At 44.2% G+C, this 17,853-nt stretch overlaps 1 protein-coding gene across 1 annotated transcript in view; it reads left to right on the top strand.

The window, feature by feature from the left end:
* Nucleotides 1–17,853, top strand: part of EGFL6 (EGF like domain multiple 6) — a 98,718-nt gene that overhangs the window by 66,921 nt on the left and 13,944 nt on the right. Inside the window, exon 11 of the mRNA XM_067566168.1 lies at nt 12,940–13,254. Within this exon, the coding sequence (XP_067422269.1) occupies nt 12,940–13,254 (315 nt within the window). The remainder of the gene's footprint in view (nt 1–12,939; nt 13,255–17,853) is intronic.

Here is a 17,853-nt window from a genome sequence, read left to right as displayed (position 1 = left end):
GCAGGAGCTTCCAGCCAAGAACAAAGAAAGGCAAAAGTGCTAGACTCAAACACCTCCTTATGAAGGCAGCACTTTTTCCTCAACCGAACTCTGACTCAGCACCCAACACCTCAGTGTGGGGTGCACCAGCTTCCTTAAAAGAGGCTACAGCACCAAAAAGGGACTCGGCACCGAGAGAGCTCCAGCACCACTCTCATTCGCCGGTGCCGCGGAAGAAGTCTGACGGGACATTTGCTGACAGTGAAGACCACAAGAAAGGGATAGACCTGGGTGTATCCCATGCCTTCTCCACTGGGACCGGCATTGTCAACTTTGGGCCCGCAAGGGGAGCCATTGAGTCTGGTGCCGTTGGACTCACCCGATAGGGAGAGCCATGTGAGGGAGCTACACTCTCTGTCCACCATGGATACCTTTGAGGTGCCTGGGGTTTAATAGCCATGATGGGTCAATTGTCCCCCACCAAAAGGGAAGAACAGGAAGTAAGTCCTCCGGCACCACAGCCCACGGTGGTGCCATCCAGAAACAAACCCGCTATGGCTCAGCACTGTTTGCCATCACTTCAGTACTGCGCCTCAGACCCATCCTGCTCAGCCCTGATGTGGTCTCTGTGGTCAGAGTCCCAGTCATTGGGCTCAGAGGCAGAGTCCTATGCATCCAGGCACAGCTGGTACAGGTCACAAAGACACCACCATTGGCAGAAGCAAGGGCAAAACCCTTTTATGGGACCTTGGCAGGCCCAGTGGCAGCTCTCCCTCCCCCTGTGGCCTTTCTGGACTCCCTGGGCTTATCATCAGGGCCAGGGATCTTCCTCAAGGAAGTTGTATTCCATCGCCTCATAAGCGAGTTGCTTGAGACCATGGGCACCAAGACCGTCTCCCTGAGGCACAAAGAGGGAAGAAGATCACAGCACCAAGGAGAGAGCAGATCCCAGCATGCACTCCGGTACTGGGGAGGACCACGGTACTGAGAGGGAGGCAGCAAGGGACACACAGGGCTCTTTGGAGCAGGAGGAGTCATCCCTTCCTAGAGCATCCTCTTCATCTTCACCAATGAGGCAGTGGCAGGGACATCAGCTACTCTCCCTCTGGTGGATAATAGAGCCCACCAACAGCTATTAAGGAGGGTGGAAAAACCTAGGTCTCCAGGATGAGGAGGTGCAGGAGTTGGAGGACTCAGTGGTGGACATCCTAACTCCAGAAGGCCCCTCTCGGATAACCCTCCCTTTAATTAAAACAATTCAAGCCATGACAAGGCACTGTGGCAGATTCCTGCTTCTATCTCTCCAATGGCTAAGGGGATAGAGCGCAAATATTTGACTCCATCCACTCGATATGACTACCTTTTTACACACCCACAGCCAGGTTCGCTAGTGGTGGCAGCGGCGAATGACAAAGAGAGGTAGGGACACAGGCTGCAATGCCTAAGTCCAAGAACACGAAAAAACTGGAGCTCTTTGGTAAAAAGGTATACTTTACTGGAGGGCTCCAGCTTTGTACAGACAAACAGCAGGCTAGCCTTAGCCGATACAATTTCAACTCCTGGCAGGCTGCTATGAAATTTAAGGAGTTGCTCCCAGAAGACTCCAAGCAGCAGTTTGTTCCAATTATTGAAGAGGGAAAGGCTGTGGCAAAAAAAATCACTGCAAAGAGCCTTGGATGTGGCAGACTCTACCACACGCACCATGGCCTCAGGGATTGCGATGCAGAGATGCTCATGGCTACCAGTATTTGGCCTCCCTCCAGAGGTGCAACAGACTATCCAGGATTTACCATTTGAGGACGCAGGTTGTTCTGGGATTAGACTGACTCCAGGTTGCGTAGCCTAACGTACTCTAGCATGATCCTGAAATCCTTGAGCTTGCACATTCCGAGTACTCAGAGGAAATATTTTAAACCTCAACCCACCCCACGATTTTACCAGCCACAGAGGCAGGACTACCCTAGGAAGAGGGCTAGGAGCAATAGGCGTAGGACTGCATAGCCTCAACATAACCAGGGCTGGAGCTCAGCAAGACAGCCATCAAGCTCAAAACAGTCATTTTGAAGGTGCACCCGCGGGCAACACACTAGTCAGCAACCTGGATTCATCCCCATGTTTTATGAATCGTCTGAGCATGATCTTACATAACTTCAGATGCATGGGCGCTGCACATGGTAGAATTGGGATAGTCTCTCCAATTATCCTCCTACCCACCTTCCCAACCCCCCCTTCCCTGTCCCTCTTCAGGGACCCTTCTCACGAGCAACTCCTGGTCCAGGAAGTACAGGAGTTGCTACGATCGGGAGCTGTGGAAGAGGTCCTGCGGGATTATTATTTCCTAATCCCAAAGGCCACAGGGGGCTCAGACCCATTCTGGATTTGAAAAACCTCAACAAACTCATGAAGAAAACAAAATTTCACAATCATCCCTTCCCTGGATTCAGAAGATTGGTATGCCGTTCTCAACCTAAAGGATGCTTATTTTCACAGATCAATAGTCCCATCCCACAGGAGGTTCCTCAGGTTCACAAACAACACCCACTACCAGTTCATAGTCCTCCCATTCAGTCTGTCAACAGCCCTTAAAGTGATCACCAAGTGTATGGCAGTGGTCACCACTTTCCTGAGGAGATGGCAGTATTCCCGTATTTGGACGATTGGCTGATCAAGAGCTACTCTAGGGATCATGTAAATGCGCAAGTCAAGTTAGTGCGCTTGACCTTCAACAACTTAGGTCTTCGACTAAATGTGCCCAAGTCGACTCTGTCTGTTACCCAAAGGATAAAATAAACAGACAGAGCAGAGCGTGCTCCTCTCTCTGTGTCGGGAAGCCCTCAAGCTGTGGGACTTCTGCATTGCCCACTCCATTCATTTGGAAGCATCTTACTTTCCAGGGTTCCAGAATGTGCCGGCGGATTGTCTCAGCAGGTCACTTCACAGCCACGAGTGGTCCATCCACCCAGAGACTCTGAACAATATCTTCCAACAGTGGGAAGTTTCCCAAGTGGATCTATTCGCAACTCAATTCAACAGGAAGTGTCAGCAGTTCTGCTTCTACCAGAACCACAGCCCAGGCTCGATCACAGATGCATTCCTTCTGCTGTGAGGACACAGGTTAATGTACGCGTTCCCCCCATTCCCTTTGGTTCACAAGTCCTGCTCAAGATCAGAAGGGAAAAGGCGTCAGTCATCTTGATAGCCTCAACCGGGGCCAGACAGCACTGGTTCATGGAGCTCCAGGAGATGTCACAGGCCACTCCCATAACTCTATCATTGGTACTGGATCTTATCACACAGGACTTCAGCCGGCTGCAGCATCCCAACCTCAAGTCTCTGCATCTCACAGCATGGAAGCTCCATGGTTAAACCCCAGGGAGCCTTCATGTTCGGAACTGGGTAAGGAGGTCCTTCTAGGTAGCAGGAAGTCATCCACTAGGGCAACGTATCTAGCAAAGTCGAAGAGGTTCTCCATTTGGGCAGTGTAGAACGGCACCTCCCTGGTGCAGGCATCGATCCCTTTCATCTTAGACTATCTGATGCACTTGAAACAGCTAGGGCTGACAATATCATCTATAAAAGTACATCTGGCAACAATATCCGCATTCCACCTAGGTGCATTTGGGCATTCATTGATCTGATGGTATCCTGTTTCCTCAAGGGGCTGGAATAGACTCTCTCCATAGGTCCAAAGCCCGATACCAGCTTGGGACCTTAAGTAAGTGCTTACTAAGCTGATGGGACCTCCCTTCGAGCCATTGGCTTCCTGTTGCTCCTGTATCTTTCATGGAAGGTAGCATTCCTGGTTGTAATCACCTCAGCCAGAAGTGTCGGAGCTTAAAGCGCTAACATCTGAACCATCGTACACAATCTTTTACAAAGACAAAGTGCAGCTACAACCCTATCTGGCCTTCCTAAACAAGGTGGTGTCCCAATTTCATAAAAGTCAGGGTATGTTCCTTCTGGGTTTTTTTCCCGAAACCACACGCCAATAGTAGGAAGCGAAGCCTACACTACCTAAATGTCAGGAGGCCACTGGCCTTCTATATAGAGAGAACCAAACCCTTCCAAAGGTCAAACCAACTGTTCATTGCTGTGGCTGATGGGATGAAAGGGCTACCTATATTGTCCCAAAGGATCTTCTCTTGAATCACCTCCTGCATCAGAACTTTCTACGACATGGCTAAAGTGCCAGCCCCAGCCCTGACCACACTCGACAAGGGCACAAGCCTCTTTGACAGCATTCCTGGCACACGTCCCTATACAAGAGATCTGCAGGGCTGCTACTGGTCATCGATTCACATGTTCATCACACACTACGCCACCACCCACCAGGCCAAGGATGATGCAGCATTTGGCAAAGCAGTGCTTCAGTCAGCGATTCCGTGAACTCCGACCCCTCCGCCTTGGGTCAGCTTAGGAGTCACCTAATTGGAATCAACATGAGCAAGCACTTGAAGAAGAAAAGACAGTTACTTAGCTTTGTAACTGTTATTCTTCAAGATGTGCTGCTCATGTCCGTTCCAAGACCCACCCGCCTTCCCTCTGTCGGAGCATTCCAGCAAGAAGGAACTGAGGAGGCAATGCGTCAGCAGGGCCCTATATACTGAACCATGGAGGTGCCACTCCAGGGGGCACCTACTTCTACCCTACAGGTACTGTTAGGGGAAAAGCCTTTTGGTAGCAGTACACGCAGCATTGCATACACATAATTGGAATGCTCGTGAGCAACACATATCAAAGAACAGCAGTTAAAAAAGTAAGTAACTGTCTTTTATTGCACATACTACAATGGCTAGTTGTATAGAATTATCAATGTTAGAAATGAAAATATCCTGTTAGATCATCCACTCTATCTCTCTGCCAGTCTGGGACTGTTCACTACAATACAATTTCTAATATTCTGTCCTAACTTACTGAAGTTTGTTAATTATTTAGAAGGGGAATGGGGGAAGTAGCACATTATTAAAATTTGCAGATAATAGTGAATTAGGAGGAGGTGTGAACACCAGAGAAAACAGATAAATAACACAGATAAAAATAGAGAAATTAGAAACATGGGCAGAAAGGAATAAAATAAGAGTTCAGTTGAAAAAATAGAGGCAACTCTAGATAGAGAAAAATAATCTAAAGTATACTCAGTGGTAGGGAAAACCTAGGCAGCATTGGTGCTAAAAGAGACTTGGGTAGCAACTGACTGCAAATTAGACAGATTTATACTGAGTTGCTAAATGCTCCCAATTCACAAAGCAATGTAACAAATCTTGTGGCTAAACCTCCTAACATCACTGAATAATTTAAAAGATTAGTAAATGTAAAATTGAGATGTGGGATTCTGTTACTTTAACCAATAGATAGAATGGAAAATAGCTAGTACAAGTGCATACAGAATACTGCATATACACATACTGTCTGTGGTACTTCAGGCTTATTTTTGCCTCTCAGTGAGCAGATTTGAAAGGCATGTTAGAGTGTGTTTCTGAACTACCTCTGAGAACCTACAAAAGGTGTAACCCTTTTACCTTTCCCTAAAGGGGTGTTAGCCATTCCCGTATCTGGCCTTCATCTTACTCCAGTCCACTGCTTTTGTCAGGCCCTTGTGTTTCCTGACCTCTGATTGTGTATTGACAAAGTACATTTTTTTCCATCACACATTTTTGTGTGCGCGCTTCGGACTTTTATTTGAGACTAGGATCCCAAGAGTTTACATAAGCAATAAGGATTCCTGGGAAAACAGAAACTGATTCTTTTAATTCACTCTTTGTATGAAGTTATTAAAGTAGTAAGGAAAAGGCCATTCTAATTTTGAAACTAGAAGTTTCATACAGCATTCTGTCATGCGCTGTAAGAAAAGAGTTCAGTCCTGGTACTTTTTTTGTATTACCCAGCTTGAGACCTCTGGGTTCTTGTCTTGTTGTTCTTTGTTAGGTTGCTAAATAGTAGCACATGGACACAACTCTCCCTGTCTCCTCTCTGTCTAGCATATCACCTTATTCAGGGTGATTTTCCTCATCTCAGAACATGTAAAACCCAAGTCTGGCTCTGTTTTTTTACTAGCTCACCAATCCTCAACAAAGCACAGGCTGATTGCCAAAAGCTTAAGAAGCTGCTCTAACCCTATCACTGTGAGATTCTTATAATTCAGTTTAAAATGGAACCCAGTACTAATACCATCCTTTATTCAGTAACTCTGATCCATTTGCTCTCTCATGTCTTTCCTGCTGAATGTCTTGCTGCTTGCTTTAGGCATACATTAAATGTAATCCAGTATTGTGGAAATGTCACAGTTTCTCTAGGTATCACTGTCTTTCCCCAACTGAGATGGTGAGATTTTTAATGGGAATTTATTTATTTTGAAACTTTTTATTAAGGGGAAGTTATAATTAACATACTACATTATTTATTCAGGATCAGGTTAATATTCAAAGAACCTGACTAAAGATTCTGGCATACTGGCTGTGTCCCCTGCTCCTTGAATACACTAGAAAGTGTGACCAAATTCCTAAATCCTTATCCTCATTTTGGCACTTGTCTTGTATATGTACTTGGGGTGAAAGCTCTTCCATTACAAGGACAGTCCATATTTTAATATACCACAATTCCAGAGGAGAGGTCACATTTTTCTAATAATGTGCAAAACAGATTCTAGCTGCTAATATAAAGAAATTAATTTGTAGTTCTGTTTAAAATGCAGGTCCTTTACTGGAGCATTAGGTAAGCAGGTCAAGAGATCTCTAGAATGCTGGCATTTTGTCATAAAATAAACCTTTCTAACAACTTCTTACCCAAACTGCCAAATTCCTGGACACATCCACAATATGTGCAAGTATGTTCCCCTTTCCCCACAGCACCTCCAAGAAAACACCTCCCTGGTAGCAAAAATATTATGTACCTTAATTGGAGTCAGATGCTATCTGTACAGAAACTTATACATTTTTTTCTTTATGTGCTACATACACTGAAGATGTATATCTCCTTTCCCATAGGGAAATACAACCTAGATGGGGACACTATAAGGTGGGTGCATACCCGGTTGGAAAACCATTCCCAGAGAGTAGTTATCAGTGGTTCACAGTTACGCTGGAAGGGCATATTGAGTGGGGTCCCCCAGGGATCAGTTCTGGGTCTAGTTCTGTTCAGTATTGTCTGTTCTAGTATCTGTTCAGTATGATTTAGATAATGGCATAGAGAGTACACTTATAAAGTGTGCAGACAATACGAAGCTGGGCGGTGTTGCAAGTGCTTTGGAGGATAGGACTAAAATTCAAAATGATCTGGACAAACTGGAGAAATGGTCTGAAGTAAACAGGATGAAATTCAGAAAAGGATATGAGGGGTGATAGTGAATCACATGCTAAATATGAGTCAGCAGTGTAACACTGTTACAAAAAAATCAAACATCATTCTGGGATGTATTAGCAGGAGTGTTGTAAGCAAGACACGAGAAGTAATTCTTCCACTCTACTCTGTGATGATTAGACCTCAACTGGAGTATTGTGTCCAGTTCTGGGTGCCAAATTTCAGGAAAGATGTGGACAAATTGGAGAAAGTCCAGAGAAGAGCAACAAAAATTATTAAAGGTCTAGAAAACATGACCTGCGAGGGAGTTTTGAAAAAATTGTGTTTTGTCTGGAGAAGAGAAGAGTGAGGAACAAACATAATAACGAGTTTCAACTACATAAAAAGATTGTTACAAGGAGGAGGGAGAAAAATAGTTCTCCTTAACCTCTGAGAAGAGGACAAGAAGTATTGGGCTTGAATTGTAGCAAGCGTGGTTTAGGTTGGACATTAGGAAAAACTTCCTAACTGTTAGGGTAGATAAGACCTGGAATAAATTACCTGGAGAGGCTGTGGAATCTCCACCTTTGGACATTTTTAAGAGCAGATTAGACAAACGCCTGTCAGGGATGATCTAGATCATGCTTGGTCCTGCCATAAGTGCGGGGGACTGGACTAGATGGCCTCTCAAGGTCCCTTTCAGCCCTATGATTCTATGATATAAAGACCCACTCACACAGATCAATTTCTTTGTCCAAATCCCTGTACCATCTTTTCATCTGGGTTGTCAACATCTTTTTTCAGTCAGAACTGTATATATTTTAAAATTTAAATCAGCTAGCTCTTGGATCAACTCCTGAAATGTTTTAATGGGAGTTTATGAAATGATATAAAGTTTTTGTACATTGTCAGACTATTTGCAATAATTCCTAAAGGAGAATGGTAATCTTTCTTTAGGATTTGTAAACTAACCTATGTAATTTTATAAATTTATAGGATAGTTTCAAAATTGTATAGGCAACATTCTCTACTAAATGTAATAGATTTTTAGAGTTATTACTCTGGAACTCTACTGGTTGCATCCCTAATAAGTTCTATAGGATTTTTCCATAAGGCTAGGAAATGGATATATGCTCTCACATGTGCATGGTCACTCTTTCACTTTTATATATTTATAGTTGTTTGTGTGTGTGTGTGTGTGTGTGTGTGTGTGTAATTGTTTAATAAACTGACTTCTTAGAAAACCTGGCAGATGATAATCCTAACATGAAGTTAGGTGTCAAAGTGGAAGCAATATATAGTTTATAAGAGTTGATGGGAATCACTCTTCTGTTGGGACCAGTTGGTTCCGATGTACCGATTCTCAGACATGCTCACAGGGGCCTAAGTGAGAGAAAGGAACTTACATCTTAATCTTTTTGTTCTTGCTCTCAAGAACAACATCCCCCCGTTGTATAGCACAGTGCATGAAGAGCTGGAATCTAGTAATTGTTCTAAGTTCTTTCCACTTCAACCTACTTAACTCCAGCACTAGCCACCAATTTCTTGGTCTCCTAATCTTGCACAGAAACTGTTGATAATAAAGACTTACTTTTAGCCCTTGGCCTCCACTGGCTCTCTTGCTTGCATAGCTCTTTTGTTTTAATTCTCTGTGAATTAAAGTATCTTTGAAAGCTGATACATTTTCATATGGGCTTTATAAACACACTGTAAAAGAATGACAGACATGTAGTAATCTATATACTGCCAGATAGGAGGTTTATAAAGAATGGCAGGGGAGAAATGGATCAAATTTGTTTTTGTTGTTTTAAAGCGTCGCTAAAATCACAAGTAGATAAATAAGTGAAAATTTGAGTTCAATAAATATAGGATTATATATTGAGGGGTTTTCTCAAAAATTCCAGCCTCTCCACCTTAGCTTTATGCAGTTTGGCCTTTGGCTTCCTCCACTGCGTCCCATGTTCTCATGGACGCTCAGGCTGTTTCTTCCTGTGATGGCCACCTGTGGAAGTTAGCAAACTCTGATGACAGTGGATTATACAAGAACATGTTGCCAGAGCATAAGATTTTCCAGCTAGGTATGAGGAAGACCCCCCGAGATGTTGCTGACATCCAGACTTAAGAAGGCTTAAATTTAGCACCTTAGACTACTTAAAAACAGGAATCAGAATGGGAAAAGGATTAGTGATATCTCCAAAAAGCTGCCCACAGCCCAACCTCCATCCACCCAGGATTCCAAAATGAGAGCGTGCAGATTTTCATAATACGATTACAAACCAAAAAGGTATGTGAACTGTGCACCTTTATCCCCATATTTTTATCACAGCTATAGGCTGGCTTCCTTACCCCTATTTTCTTCTGCAAATATAAGGAAGGTTGGTTTTATGGCACCAGAAAGGTTATTAGGTTGAGTTATAAGAATTTTTCATTTCAATAGGAAAACTTCAAAGCAGAAACTGAAAGCAGATGTTCAGGTTTGCTGGGCAGTCAGACTTGGTTTGAAAATCTCCATAGCCTCTTTATTAAAAGCCTGGAGTTTCATGTTACTGATTGTTGAGAGGAAATTTGTTGGGAAGGAGGTTTTCCTGTTAATTTTTCTTGCTGAGTTCGGAGTAAAGATTCAATGAACCATATCGGCTACATTATACCGTGAATTCTTTGTAGCTCCATCCTCTAGAGGGAAGGCTTGCTAAGCAGCACATTAAAAATTTGTGACGTGCAGATGTCTGGCAAATGAACCTGAAAGTATTATCCAAAGGAAAGAAAAATAAAATCTGAGATTTTGATTTATTTTTACTGGCACTGATTTGCTTTATACCTGCAACTGCAGCCTCATAAAACTTGAATATGCCACTAAGCACCCCCAGGAGAAGCTGCTTTTGTTCACACGGGACAGTTCACTGAAAATGAAAATGTAGCCACTTTTGGTTTAAAGAAAAAGGGACAAATTCAAACTAACAGTTCTGTGCTAAACGGGAGCTGATGTGATCTCAGTAGTTTTCTCCCTATTATCCATGTTACACATTTAATTATTTTATTTTTAATTGCTGATTTTTCTGCTGCTACTATTTAAAGAAACACATAGAAAAGAGAACCTGTCCCAGATTCTAGATGTCCTTGCCATCAATTTAAAAACACAATTAAAAATCATTACAATCCCAAAACCACAGCAAACCCAAAATTCCTCCCCAGATATACAACCACTAAGCTGCAGAAACAAAGGGAAAAATATCCATTTCTCCCTGCTCCTCAAATTCCAAAAAGAAACTTCATCCCCTCCCCCCGCCCCCCCCCCCCAATGCCTTAAAAGACCATAATAAAGTTCTGCTAACCCAATGATAATGTTCTGTGTGCAAGAAAATCTTCTCCTTTAGAGCTCCCTACAATGTTCAGGGGTCTCATTAATCTCTAAGGGGCGGAGCATGAAAACAGATCCCCCATCCCAACAGGAGAGATGGGCCCTGAACTCAAACTAGAGAAGGCATGTCATTGAAATAACATCCAAGCTTGCAACATGTGTTCCTAACCCAAACAGATTCAGAGTGGGGCCAGCAGTGTAAATAGAGCATACAATGACATGGGATAACCCTATGATTGTCATGGCAGCCATGAAGTCCTGAGCTGATTTAGAAGACTTGTGTGGAATTTAAAACTCCTTAGGCACTGTCTCCCTCCGTGCCTCTGATGCCACAAGTAGGAACTTCCTTAGCCTGTGCCAGAACTTCATGGTGCAGTGAGTGATCTACATCACCAGATCTGTTCTCATTTTAATTCTTTCCTGGAACTTGCATATTGCATGGAGAAACACTAGTTTTCGGGCAGTAGTTTCCTGCACTTTTGGACAGATGTAAACAGTGCAGCCCACACCATCTCCTTAATTATTCCCTTGAGTTCATGTTGTATCATATACCCATCTGGGATCAGCAAGCCAACATTGGTCCTGCATTGCCATACAGCCATGTCTCTTCCATATGTGCAAAGTCAGAGCTTCATCCTTTGTCAAATCATGGACAGTCAAGGTTTTATTATCAAGTAAGAAGACTGGCCTGATGGGTAGAGCTTTAGCCTAGCCTTTGGGAGTCTTGGTTCAATTCCTTCTTCCACCACAGACTTCTCTGTGATCTTGGAAAAGCCAGTTAGCCTCTCTGTGCCTCAGTTCCCCATCTGTAAAATAGAGATAATAGCAGTGTCCTATCTCACAGGACTGTTGTGAGGACACATACATTAAAGATTGTGAAGTTCTCAGATGCTGCAGTAATAGGGGCCATATAAGTACTTTAGATAGAACCTATCTTTAATTTAACCATATGAATGAAAGATGAGGCCCACCCTCTGACACTCTATTCTGAGATCTAACATCTAAAACCTACCTTAGTAAGGCAAGGTGAAAGCTCCTCTACCTGGTAAACACATACATAGGAGGGATGTCAGCTAATCCATTAGAACCCCCCTGTCACCAAGGTTGGAATAAAGGCAATTAATTAGTGTAAGGTGGAGAAAACAGTAATCTCTAATATCTGAACAGGGGAAAAAAGACACTCAACCAATCAAAAAAACACCACACAAAACCTAACAAATCCACAGGTGTACATACAATAGCCAGCCCACTCCACCCCGAGACAAAATCTTTCCCCAACCTCCCCTTCTATCATAATCCTGCTTCTCACTTTTGTCATCACTCACAAAAGGAAAATATATGCCCTTCTCTTCCAACCCACCATCACTGTGATAGCAATCCTGGCTGCTCCTTCCCCTGGAAATTCAGAAGAGGGCTTTTAAGGAAGCAGCCCCTTACTTGTGCAATCCCAACATATTTTGGGGGTCATAGAGACAAGAGAATAAAATGTACAAAGAAAAATTAAGAAATAAATTATAGTGCTGTTTATTGGTCAAAACACTGACAAGAAAAACATTACATGAAAAATTGGGCTGCTGCTTAAATTTAAAAGCATCTCTTAGGAATTCTACCAGTGATGTTCTTTGTAGTTTTCTGTCTAGGTATAGATGATATTTGGCTTAATTATAATCTACTCTGTAGGGATTGGGCATAACCACCCCAAATTCAAATCCCATTTATTCTTTTTCAGGTCTGAAAAAGCTTGGTTAACATTTTCTCACTCCCTCACCCTCCCATGTCTTTTCATTTCCAATAGTCAGTGGAATTAGTATTGGATTCTGGACAAAGGCAGACGTTCCAAAATACCACAAAGCTGGATGTTCTTGTGGTATTTTGTGGCCAGCTGGCAGCAGAAATACTGGAAATCCTAGGAGACAGAATATTTGTGTAAGACTTCTAGTCTGCTCCTGCAAAAGCAAGAAGTTAAGATAATCTAGATGAGGGCTCCTGAACTTCTGAGTGCCCATTTGAACTGAACTTTGGTGAGGTTCACCCATCACTATGGAGTATTGCTTTTTAAATTGCAGCAGATAAGCCTAAGAAGTTTTCACTAAAATGTAATCAAACAAGAGGGAAAGGTTGTATGTACTATGGGCCAAGTTCACTGTTAGTGTATGTGGGTTCAGCTCTGTATATGCTGTTCCACCTGCATATGGCAGGAATGAATTTGGCCATATAGTTTCTTTGAAAATTGTAATAGATTATATGGTATCTGTTTAAAAGTGCTAAGGTTCTGAGGTGGTCTAGCTATTTCAGGCATATATTTTACATTTCATTGTTGGTTCTAGTTATCCCTGAAAAGTCAGTGAAGGAAGTCACAAGAATCCCTGGAACCATCAAGGACACAATCAAGAAACTTCTTGCACACAAGAGCAGTGTGAAAAAACATGAAGAGATCAAGAATGTGATCCCAGAACCAGCCACAACACCAGCTTCTAAGGTTCACTTGCCATCCTTTGACTATGAAGATAGTGTTTATATTGGAAGGACCTATAAGGAAGAAACTGAAGATGCTGTAGAGGAGGAGGAAGAGGAGGCGGAAGAACAGGAGGACCTTGAAAACCAGATTGGCCATGAACAAAGCCTTAGAGGAGATGTCTTTAGTAAGTATTACTATTATTTCTTATTCATGTAAATAAATCTGTACTGATTTTCATTTAAATCTACATATAAATATTAACAAGATTACAATCAAATATTATATATATTATATACTTTTACATGTGTTTACCTGAAAAGGAGGAAAAGTAAACTGGTACATAATCTCAAGATTAAAAATTTGAATCTCCATTAGAGGGTATCAGACAATTAGGTGTTTAAAAATAGACCTATTAGTGGAGACATAAATCAATGGCACTAATAATATGCTTTAGTGACACTAGTTGCACATTGGCATCTACATACTGCAGTGATGAGTGCTCTAAGAATGCCTCAGGGAAACAGATAAACTTAAATATACCAGGGTGGCTGCACAGTGAGAGAGACAAAGGTTAGGAGCGGAGGAGAAAGAAAGAATGAGAAAGTGAGTTCTCATGGAGCAATGCTGTTTTATTGATACATTTCTTGAGTAGGACTATTTCACAAAGCTATATAGTATAATTCCTTTTAGAGATAACCAGTAAGTCTATGGCCTCCCACTGTAACTAAGGCCAGCCAAAGCAGACTAACAAAGGAATGCAGTTTAGTAGCTTTTCCCCCATCCTCTCTGCAAAAGCCCCTGGCAAATTGTGCTGCTTTATTAAGAATAAATTCTAAATTAACTTAGCTTCCTAATATCCATGTTTGTCATCCTAGATGGTGAGTAGACATTGAACAGAAAAAAACCCAGTCCTTGTGTTTCATATAGGAAGGCTTATTCAACATGAATCATTGTTATTCATGTCATATAAAAGTCGCTAGCTACACATCACAGAATTTCTGAGGTCTTTAGTTTGAATGTGGAAATTTATCAAAAGGATGATGACCAGCTGAAGACATTGGTAGTGCTTGGATGGGAATTTCTAACACTAGTCAGACATCAGGGAGATTTGAATATATTTCCTCAGCAAGCACTCAAAGCGTTTCATTTCAGTTACTTCCTTGGAAAACAAGTGTTCCCCCCATCACTATTTAAGTGGAAATTCATCTTCTTTGTTGAAGGAGCTTTAAAATGCATTTTAAATAATATTTGTAATAATATCTCTAGCTCAGATTCTTCAGGCTGGTGGCTTAAATAAACAGATGTTATAAAAATCATATCTTGCTGTTAGCTTATCCATATTTTCTCTGCTCCCAAGTGTGGGGACATAGTAACTTAAAAGAGATGTCCCAAATTGATTAAAATTATACATTTATGTCCCATGCTATTATTTATGAAGACATATTCAGTTTAGCCAGCACTGGAAATGTTGATAAAATATCAAAGAAACCCTTTCAAATAATATTAATGCTTTTTTTTTTAAGGAAAAGATTATGTTTACTGCTGCCAGAACAAAAAGTATTTTATTGCGGTAGCAATAAAGCCAAGTACAAATATGTTTATTAACCTGGAATACATTTAAGAATAATAGTCTGCTTGCCGAAGGCACTACTCTCCTAAAATTACCCTTTTTCAAGGTTCAGTGATAATTGGAGGATATTTCAGCTCAGTCAGAAGATAAAACCCAAATATTACACAGGATTGTGCAGCGGAGCCAACATAAAGTCTGCAACACTGGCCCACCACCCTGAAGGTGGCCGTCAGACTTATGGAGGACTTCCTGGCTTCAGAGACTACCGTGGCACTGGGAACCACAGCCCGGAATTCTCTCCTGGTGGGTGGAAGACCCTCCAGCCCTAAGGCTGCCCCTCGCCCGACATCGGGTTGCGATGGAGGACGTCGTAGCGGTGGGCTGCCACGACCTGCCCTGAAGCCCCATGGCACACAGGCTAACCACAATGGAGGGAGGAGAGCAACCTTGCCAAGGGATCCCTCAGACCACAGTGAGGTATCTGAATCCTGGTATCAGAGGGATCCTGCCGAGATCGGGCCCTGTTTCAGCTGTGGCCACTTCAGGCACCTCCAGTGGCAGTGTCCTACCATGGATTATTCCTTTGGGCAGGTGTGCATGAGAGAGATCTGAGCCCACTTCCATACCAACACCAAAGCGATGATCCCTGTAGGCCTCAATGGGGGACAAGTGCACACCCTAGTCGACTCCGGCTGCAGGCAGACTCTGGTGCATCAGCGGCTCTCCCCGACCGGGGACAGATCCGGCTGCACAGTATCCACAGGGATGTGAGGACATACCCGAGTGGCCGAATAACATTAACCGTAGATGGGTTAACCTGGGTGATGACCCTGGAAGTTACCCCAAGACTCTCCCGTACCCTGTCATCCTCAGGCAGGACTGGCCAGAGTTCAGCCAGGTCCTACACTCTGGGACCCATCCCAGCAGATGGTCCTTGAGGGAGAACTTCCCTAGGGCAAAGACGAGGCGCTGCGGGGGAGTCATCTGGAAGACTCACCAGCCTCTGTCCCGAGCACTCAGCAAACCTTGGGAGGCTGCTCTGGCCTGACCGGAGGATGAGGAGGTCAACTTCAATCGGTACCAGAGGGAGGATCCCACCCTTAGTTGGGCCTATGACCAGCTGGGCTGTATTGATCGGACAGCGACAGAGTCACGGCATGCCATGCAGTGGCCTCACTTTGAACTAACCAGGATGCACTTGCACCTGGAGTTTCAAGACCCTTGGACCAAGAGCCCCAGTCCCAGCTAATTGTGCCCCGCTGCCACCAGCGGGCAGTACTAAGAATGGTTCATGACGTCTCAGCCACTGGCCATTTGGGGCAAAAGAAGACCTTAGCCCGGGTTCTGGCCTGGTTCTTCTAGCCAGGGGTGCACCAGGATGTCAAGAACTATTGCACCTCCTGCCTGGAATGCCAGCTGGTGATGCCTACAAACCTCCAGTATGTCACACAACTGTACAAGAGGCTGACCCGGGCCAGGAACCTCATGGGAGAATACCTGCAAGCCATCCAGGGGACCCAAGCAAGAGCCTACAGCTGGGGAGCCTGAGCACAGACCTTCAAGCCAGGGCATCTGATCTTCATCTTGCTCCCCTTGGAAGAGTCCAAGCTGTTGGCTTGGTGATAAAGTCCATATGAGGTCAACCACCAGATCGGCCCTGTTACTTACAAGGTCCGCCAGCTGGACTGATGGAAAAAGCACCCAGTCTACCACATAAGGCTCAAATGAAAGGAGCTTCTGATTTCTCCATACCCCCCCAAGCCAGAATTGGGGCTCCAGGTCCCCACCACTGCTGAACCAGAGGAACCCCTGCTCAGGGATACCCTCACTACTGAGCAGCAGAGACAAGCCTGGTGGTTGCTGGAGGCCTTCCCCAGAACATTCACTGCTGTGCCAGGACAGGCCATGGGGGACCCAGCACGTCATCCAGACCAACCGGGGAGAGGAGATCCACCATGAAATCACGTCGTTCCTGCATTGGCTGTGGGAGGTGGTGGAACAAGAGGTCTGGGTGATGCTGGGCCTGGGGGTCATCAAGAGGTCACAAAGCAAGTGGTGCGCCCCCATAGTGCTAGTTCCCAAGCCAGATGGGACCCATTGATTCTGCATTGACTTTCGGAGAGTCAATGACATTTCAAAGTTTGATGCTTACCCAATGCCTCGGGTGGATGAGCTCCTCAACCGCTTAGGGGAGGCCTGTTATATCACCACCCTGGCCCTGACTAAAGGATTCTGGCTGATACCACTGGAGCTGGGTTCAAAGGAAAAGACAGCCTTCTCCACCCCTTGCTGGCTTTACCAGTTCACTCAGATGCCCTTCAGCCTCTATGGAGCCCCTGCAACATTCCAGTGGTTGATGGACAGACTACGGCAGGCTCACACGGAGTATGCCATGGCTTATCTTGACAACATTGTGATTTAAAGCTGCCACTGGGAGGACCACTTGAATCAGGTGGCAACTGTCCTGCAGGCCCTCCGGAGCACCGGTCTGAAGGCCAACCCCAAGAAGTGTCGGATTGGCTGCCAAGAAACAACCTACCTGAGGTACGTCCTTGTACGAGGGAAGGTACACCCGCTAATTGGAAAGGTTCAGACTATCCAAAATCATCTGACTCCGACCACCAAGAAGTAGCTAAGGCAATTCCTGGGTCTGGTCGGATATTACCTCTGGTTTATTCCCAGCTTTGCTTTGATTGCTGCCCTCTTGACAGAGCTCCTTACCAAGGGATTGGCCACAGCGAGTCCATTGATCATCTGACTGCGAAGCGGCTTTCTGGACACTGAAAAACTACCTGTGTCATGAACCCATCCTATGCAGCCCCAACTTTACCAGCAGCTGTGTGTCCAGATGGATGCCTCGGCAGTAGGACTCAATGCTGTCCTCTTCCAGACCATTCACAGAGAGAAACATCCACTCCTGTACATTAGCTGAAAGCTGTTTTCACAGGAGCGGAACTAGTCTACCAACGAGAAGAAGGCCCTAGCGATTAAATGGTCAGTAGAGGCCCTGCAGTATTACTTCCTGGGGGGCCCCTTCATCATGGTAACAGACCATGCACCACTCAAGTGGCTCCAGTCTATGAAAGACATCAATAAGTGGCTCATGAGGTGATACCTCACTCTCCAGCCATTTGTGTTCACCATGCAGCATCGAGCAGATATGGAGACTGCAAATGCCCATGTTCTTTTTCAAGTAGTGTCCCTGTGGGTGAT

Source organism: Emydura macquarii, unplaced genomic scaffold, assembly GCF_026122565.2.
Source record: "Emydura macquarii macquarii isolate MOO-44397 ecotype Brisbane River unplaced genomic scaffold, CSIRO-AGI_Emac_v2 contig_2734, whole genome shotgun sequence".
NCBI lineage: Eukaryota > Metazoa > Chordata > Testudines > Chelidae > Emydura > Emydura macquarii.
The sequence above is the reverse complement of the archived record's forward strand: the minus strand, read 5'-3'. Positions and strand labels throughout refer to the sequence as shown.